Consider the following 7,933-nt stretch of genomic DNA (forward strand, 5'->3'; position numbering starts at 1 on the left):
AGCGGCCGTAGGTCAGAAGAGAGAGGCTTCCTGGCTAGGCTTCAAGGTGAGGCCCAGCGGGAGCAGGGCGCGGCCCTCGGCAGAGGCGGGCGTGGGCTCCGCGCTGCCTGCGCCCTGGCTCCTGCACAGCCGTTGGCACAGGGGTCCCATGGGGGCGCTTCAGCCCTCCACGTCCGGGAGTCCGAGGGCCAGGAGGGAGGCCTCGCCGGCCTGGCCTGCCATGGGGGGCGGGGGGATCCCTGGTGGGCGGCGGGCCGGCAGGCAGGCTTCCTGCGCATTCCGTGTCCGACTTCCCCCTGGGGTCTGAGGGCGGGCAGGCTTGTGAGTGGGCGCTGCTCCGCAGCAGCACAGGAAGGAGCCCAGCCCCGCGCGGCCTGGAGGCAGGGATCCGGAGGGAGGACGCGGGCCCCTCGGCCCACGTGCCAGGGCCGCGCAGGTGTCCGGATGTGACGCGTCCTGAATTCTGCCGCGCGGGCCGAGGGCCGTTGGCGGGACGCGGGTCGGCGGAGGCGGAGTCTCTGGCCGGCCAGGTGGAGGTGAGGACGCCCAGGAGAGCTCGGGGACCCTCTGTCTCAGGGGTTCGAGGGCCCGAGGCCCCGTCCGTCGGGGCTGGACTCCGGTCACAAGAGGGGGTGTCCAGGCTCTGGCAGGTGTGAAGGGGGGACCCTCATGGAGGGCCGAGGGGCCTCACAGCCCAGATGGCGGCCCACAGACGCCTGTCCCTGCTGCCAGCGTTGAGATGGCTGGAGCCAGTCTGTGGGCCACAGGGCCCCTCTTCATCTCCTGAGACGCTGGCCATGGGCCGAGGGACCATCCTCAGGTCAAAAGAAGGGAGAGGGTGCAGGCCCTCCCTCGAGTAAATAGGAAGACTCTGAGGATGGAGGATGAGATCTTCTGCAGACAGAGGGACCCTCAGAAACCCCCGCTCTGCCCCCACAGTCAACTGTGGGAGGACTCAGGCAGTGGCCGTCTGAAGCGAGGCTCCCTTGCTCCCTCTAGGAAGTGGTGGGGCGGCCTCATGGCAGCGAGGCCTTTATCTGAGGGAGCACTAGGAACACCTTGAGGGAGGACAGGGGCCAGAAAGGATTCAGCCCCTGCTCTCAGCTCTAGGAGATCCTGGGCAGGGGTGGCAGGATGTGGCCTCTCCTTATTCTTATCTGGAGGTTCTCAAGGGAATGAGGACCTAGATCTGAAGGGGCAGGGACAGCTGGGCAGAGGAAGGAGTCCCAGGCTTTACCCAGGATCAGATTATGGACAGAGGGCACCCCCTACACCAGCACAAATGGGATCCAGCACTTCTCTGCCCTTGCTGTCAGCATGGGAGAGCCACGGATGGTTACTGATGTGGGCCCCTACTCATTTTTTTCTGGGGGTTCCCAGGGAGGTGAAGACCTTGGCCTGGTGGGTGTGCCTGTGTCAGCAGAGGGAGGAGTACTCCATGCTGACAGGTGTCAAGATAAGGACCCTGAGGGAGGATGTAGAAGACCTCTCACCATGTAGAGAGGGGTCTCATAGAAACTTGCCCCTGCTGTCAGCTCTGGGAGGCCACATAGAAGGATGTGGCATTTATTGATTTCCCCTCAGGGAGGTGAGGCATTTTCTGAGGGGATGGGCCTCAAGATAATAGAGAAGGCTGTGAGGGAGAATTGAGGCCTCCCTCCTCAGGTAGATTTGGCCTCTGCTTGCCCTGAAAATACCCATCCTAGAGAGAGGGGGCCCCAGCCTGGCCCTGCCCCTCTTGTCAGCCCTAGGAGACCACAGGCAAGGTTGGCCATATGTGGCATTTCCTAACTTTGGTGTGGGGGTGGGTCTCAGAGCGGTGAGAGTGTTCGTCTGAGGGGGAGCCACATCAGTTTAGAAGAGGGAGGATTCCTAGGCTTTGGCAGGAATCAAGGTAAGGACCATTGGTGAGGCCTGAAGGCTCCCTCTTCTCTGAAAAGAAGGATGCTGCAGAATGTCAGCTCTGGGAGGATCTGAGTAGGAGTGATCAGGGAGGAACCCTCACTTCTGCCGCAAGCTCTGCCAGGAGTCAAGAGGATGGAGTGTCTCAGGGACGTGAGGTCTGGGTTGGAGCAGAGGGTAGGACAGGCCTTTCCAGGAGTACAGATGAACACCTTGAGGGAGAATTGAGTGCTTTCTGCATGCCAGAACAGGCCCTAGGCTGGTGTGGCCGGATTTGGTGTCTTTTTACTTTGGAGTGTCCCAGGGAGGTGAAAGCTTTGGTCTGAGCTAATGACATCTGCAAAGGGGGGGACTCCCAGAATCTGTGAGGAGTCAAGGTAAGGGCCTTGAAGGAGGACTAAGGTTACCTCCTAAGACAGACAGAAGGGGTCTCACAGAAATTCCACCCCATCTCTACTGTCCATCCCGAAAGGATCCAAGCAGGAATGCCCATCCTTCCACGCAAGGGATGGGTAGAGGTGTACCTGGGAGCTAAAGCCTTGGTCTGAGAAGAATGATTTCAGGTCTCCAGATAAGGTGGGCCCAGCCCAGCCAGGAGTAAAGAATGCATTTAGGGAAGACAGAGGGAACTCCCTATCCCGGAACAGAAGGGGTCCAGCCCCTGCTGTCAGCCATGGGAGACCACAGGCCAGGGTGGCTGGCTGTGACGTCTCTTCAATTTTATCTTGAGGGTCTCAGGGAGGTGAAGGCCTTCTTGTGAATGAGAAGACAGGTCAGCTGAGGGAGTCACCTCAGGTCAGAAGAAGGAAGAGTCCCAAGTTCTACCAAAGTCAAGGTAAGGACCCTTGGTGAGAACCAAAGGAACTTCCAATCCCAGAAGGAAGAGACCCATGGATTCTATCTCCTGTCTTTAGCCCTACAAGGACTCAGGCAGGGCTGGCTGTATATGGTGTATGCCCTCACTTTCTCTAAGGGTAAAGAGGTGTCTCAGAGAGGTGAGGTCATGGCCTGAGGGAGTGATGTCCAGTCACCAGGGGGTGGCCTAGGCCTTGTCAGCAGTAAAGATGGATACCATGAAGGAGGATTGAGGTTAGCCTCACCACAGGGCACAGGGGACTCAGCTCTCACTATTTTAGCACTGGAAGGACCTAGAGGGGGTGGCAAGACTTGGTGCCTCATTTTTGTCCACCAGTTCTCAGAGAGGTGAGAAAGTGGCAGTCTGAGGGGAAGCCACATCCCGTCAGCACAGGGAAGAGTCATAGACTTTGCCAGAGTTTAAGGTAAAGACCCTGAGTGAGGACTGAAGGCACACCCAGCCTTGGCCTTCCCTTGCTGTCAGCTCGGGGAGGCCCTGGGCGCAGGGGTCAGATATGGTGTACCCGCAGCTCCTTCTTGGTGGTCTCTGGGAGGTGAGCGCTTGTTCTAAAGGGGCCAGGCTCAGGGCAGCAGAGGGAAGAGTCCCAGAACCTACCAGGCATCATCGTGAGGACTGCAAGTACCCTCAGCTGGAGGAGAGGGGAACCCACAGACTTCATTCAGCTCTTGCTGTCACGCTGGGAGGCTCTGGGCAGGTGTGGCCAAAAGTGTTCCTACTTTACTTCCTTCTTGGCTGTCTCAGGAATGTCAGCTCTTGCCTTAGGCTAACAGAGGCAGGGGAGGATGGGGCACAAGCTTTGTTAGAGGAAAGATCAAAAACCTTAGCACAGAGAGAATCATCCCCTCCAGAACAGCTGGGAGCTCACAGATCTCGACCCCTCCTCGCTTGTCAGGTGCTCCAGGAACAGTGAGGTGAGGGCTTTAGTGTGAGGCATGTGTCCTCAGGTCAGCAGAGCAGAGGAAGCCTATGCAGTGCTAGGAGTCAAGGTGGGGTGCACACCCTGAATATCTACCAAGGACCCCACCCATTCCAGAACAGAAGGGACCCCACAGTGCCTGACCTCATCTGCCCAGTCAGCCCTGGAATCCTTGGGCTGTGCTGGTTGGCTACATCCGGGGGAACTTTCTTACATCCTCCTACAGGTTCCTAGGAAACAAACTCTCTGGGGTGACAGGAGTCGTATGAGGCCCTAGAGCACCCCCTAAAGAGTCTCCTCTAACCTATAAGTTAGCCTTTGTCAGAGCTTCCAAGGGTGCATTTCCATGCTGAGGCCATTGACTCGTCCCCTCTCTACCCCAGGCCTGTGGGATCCCATCTCCCACCATCCTGCTTGCACTTCTACCTGCTGCCTCCAACAAGAGTCATCATGCCCCACTCTCCAAAGCGTCCACGCCTCACATTTGAGCCAGGCTTTCAGACCCTAAGTGAGATAGAGAGCTTGCTGGTAACACAGATTCCCACAGCTGAGGAGGAAGATACCACCTCCATTTCCTCTTGCTCTTTCACCTTCTCTTACCCCTCCACCTCCCCCCCTTCCTCTCCTCTGATCCCGGGCATGCTAGAGGAGAAGCAGGAGCAAGAGGAACAGGAACAGCAGGAGGAACAGGAGCCGGAGCAGGAGCCTGCCACTGTGATGCTGGGTCCTCCCCAGAGTCCCCAGAACTCCTCCTCCACATCATGGAGCACATCAGATGGAGGTTGGAGCAGCCAAGAAGAGAAGGACACATACTTTGTTCAGGCCTCAGCAGGCACCGAATCCTTGCCCAGAGATCTGCTAGATGGGAAGGTGGCTGATTTGGTGCATTTCATGATCCTTAAGTATCGACTGAAGGAGCCCATCACAAAGGCAGAAATGCTAAAGGTTGTCATAAAGAGGTACAAAAGCCAATTCCCCATGATCTTCAAGAAAGCTTCTAAGTGCCTAGAGGTGATCTCTGGCATTGATGTGAAGGAAGTGGACCCCCAAATCCACTCCTATGTCCTTGTCAACTCGCTAGACCTCACCCATGATGAGATGCTTAGTGATGACCAGAGCATGCCTAAAAATGGTCTCCTGATAATTATCCTGGGTGTAATCTTCATAGAGGGCAACTGTGCTCCCGAGGAAAGCATCTGGGATTTCTTGAATATAATAGGAGTGTATGCTGGAAGAGAGCACTTCATTTATGGGGAGCCCAGGAAACTCATCACCAGAGATTGGGTGCAGGAGAATTATCTGGAGTACCGGAAGGTGCCTAATAGTGATCCTCCACTGTACGAATTCCTGTGGGGTAAAAGGGCCCATGCTGAAACCAGCAAGGTGAAAGTTATGGAATTTTTGGCCAAGATCAAAGGGACTGACCCTATTTCCTTCTCATTCTGGTATGAGGTGGCTTTAAGAGATGAGGAAGAGAGAACTGGGGCCATAAATGGCCACGTAGATAGTAATACTGGCATGTTCATTGTGCAGCATTGCTCAGCAGCTTCTCCCCAACCGAAGAATGAGCCTAAATCTTCACTCTGTGTTTGGAGAAGGCAGTCAGGGTTCTAAGTAGAGGAGGGTCAGGGTGAGGCTGGGAAGAATACTCTGCTACAACTTCGAGTTCTGTTCTGTATGGGCGACTTGAAAGTTTATTTTTTGATATTTTTCAAATGCTCTTCCTTTTAATAGGCTTATTAGCTTTATAATATGTTGATGAATGATATTGGTCACTCACTTATTGCTAAATATTTATAAGATTTAAGAATAAGAATTTTGATGGTTTGCAAAACATATTGGGAGACCTTCCGTCTTATTTGGTGATCTGGAAAAAAGATAACATGACATTGGTGTAGGAATTTCCTTGGAAATGTGAAAGAATTCAGCAGACCATACAGAAAAATATGTAAAAGATGGTTCATTTTTGGATTCCCTTAACCACTTTAGTCTCTTGTTCTGTAAAAATAAAAATATACATACCTGGATTTACTTGGTTTATTCAAGGAAGTAAGAGTAATCTAAACAAACCCTAATTTTTGGATTCCCATAACCACCTTAATGAATTGTTCTGTAATGTTAAAATATATACCTGGACTTGCCTGGCTTATTCAAGAAAGTAGGAGTAATCTTAACAAATCTTAATAAATAAAAGACTCTGCTCACTGACTCATTTATTCATCAAGTATTAATTGGATATTTTCTCTTTGGAAAGCACTATGTTAATAGTGGAAATTCTAAGATAAGCAAGACACACCCATACCCATTGACGGGTAGAGGTTAGAAGCAGCGGTCATATCAAGAAGATGGTGAGAAGTCCTCCATTACCTTAAGAACAAGTAACAAAAGAGTGATGAGGTGAAACTCCAGATGTGAGCAGTCAAGTAGAAATGCCCTGAGCTAGCGCAGTTTGGGGCTTTGGGAAACTGCAACTCCTTCTAGGGGAGTTGATTATAGTTAAGCTTTGGTTGGTGGCAGGGGCCAGAATTTGTGTTTTAGAGGTGAGAAAAGAACCTGGAATAGAAAATTGCTTAGTAGTTACTTTTTGATAAGGAAAAGCCAGAGGGAAATCTCCACCTGGGGCGGATATGAAAGGTGCCCTGAGCTCTTGTCCCAGTGCAGTTAGTACCGTGCATGAAGGTGTTCTATGCATATTATCTGCAGTGACTTTTTGAGAGTAAGGTAATACTCTCTTGAGGTGGTACCCAGAAGCTACTAGGCTGGCTTCTCCCTGGCTTAAGAGAGCCAGAGCCTGCTCTGTTAAAATCATATTAAAGGTAGGTTATCTTGAGTATAATTAGGCCAAATCTAAGCAAGGTCTAGGCTTTGGTGACAGTGAAATGAATGAAAATAGTGTTTTGGATGGATGAGTGGCTGGAAGGGAAGAAAGGAGTTAGTCTTTGATTTAAATTCTAGGAGCTTTAAGTTATATCAACTGGAGAAGACTAACTGATATCCCCAAATTAGCATATCTTCTTAAGAGGAAAAATTTAACGAATTTTGTGAGGCAGCATTTTTGCCCAATTTGACTGAGCTGTGTATTATTTGAGACGTCCAAGATTAAAACAAAATCCCAGAGGGGAGGGCAGTAAAGTCTGGGAACAAAATAATATTAGAAATAGCTGCCATTCATTAAAGATCTAATAAATCCCAGGCACTGTGCCAGATGCTTTTCTTTATGTACATTCCAGTAGCCCTACAAAACAGGGCTTATCAAACTCACTTTACAGAGGATGAATCTGAGGTTCATGGTGCTTGTAATTTCCCCAAGATTATGTTGCTAGTAAGTGACGGAGCTGAGACTAGACTATGGTTCTGAATTCAGCTAGGGCTCATGTTGTTCCCACGCCTCTTAGTCTGAGGCAGGTCTGTCCTATTCAATTTCTCTTCTCAGTACTTTATAATATCTTTCAGGTGACAAAAAAGGACTATGTGACAAGCTACTAAAAGCAGGTCTAGAGAAGGAAGAAAAAAATGCAAACCCCCAAAACATAGTTTGGGGTTGTCTGAGCTTTGTTTCTAGGCTCCGCCTGCTTAGAACCCTAGGATACCCTAATAGCTAACTCTACCCAGGAGCTGACATTTGTGTCCAATCCTAGCAATATCCTGAATTATAGCACCCTCCCCCGATCTTCCCCAGTGTGCTAACCTGTCCAACTCTGGAACCTGGCCTGCTGGACAGCTCCTCATTCTCCTCCTCTGAAGGCTATGCCCTACTCCCAGTGGACAACCCGGAACCACCTGACTTCCCCTTAACATAGAACATGACCACTCCCTGCAAAAGTCTCCTGACTCTTCCATCTGCCACTCTGGCACCCTGATAGCAGCAGCCTCTTCAATCTAAAAGTTCTATTTGGGGAATTCCTGTTGTGGCGCAGCAGAAATGAATCTGACTAGAATCCATGAGGATGCAGGTTCAATCCCTGGTCTGGCTGAGTGGGTCAGGGATCCAGCGTTGCTGTGAGGTGTAGTGTAGGCTGGCAGCTACAGCTCCTATTCGACTCCTAGCCTGGGAACTTCCATATGCCATGGGTGCGGCCCTAAAAAGCAAAAAAAAAAAAAAAAATTCCATTTGCAAAGTTCAAATGAACAGTGTTGTTTACACTAATATGTAATGAGTTGAATGGTGACCCCCCCCCCAAGATATATCCAAGTCCTAATTCCCACTATCTGTGTGTATGTGACTTGATTTGGAAATA

The 7,933-nt window shown here is 51.2% G+C and overlaps 1 protein-coding gene across 1 annotated transcript in view; it reads left to right on the plus strand.

Moving 5' to 3' along the window:
• The window catches only part of LOC100524727 (uncharacterized), a 42,284-nt gene extending 36,381 nt beyond the window's left edge, over window positions 1-5,903 (plus strand). Inside the window, exons 6-8 of the mRNA XM_085006990.1 lie at window positions 52-536; window positions 2,641-2,737; window positions 4,342-5,903. Coding sequence (XP_084863116.1) covers window positions 52-536; window positions 2,641-2,737; window positions 4,342-5,309 — 1,550 coding nt within the window. The 3' untranslated portion in view covers window positions 5,310-5,903. The remainder of the gene's footprint in view (window positions 1-51; window positions 537-2,640; window positions 2,738-4,341) is intronic.
• Window positions 5,904-7,933: the final 2,030 nt, after the last annotated feature.

The sequence above is a fragment of the Sus scrofa genome, chromosome X (assembly GCF_054392235.1).
Source record: "Sus scrofa isolate SSC_HxYL_T2T_F1_AM1 chromosome X, Sscrofa_HxYL_maternal_Yorkshire_Landrace_v2.0, whole genome shotgun sequence".
Lineage (NCBI taxonomy): Eukaryota > Metazoa > Chordata > Mammalia > Artiodactyla > Suidae > Sus > Sus scrofa.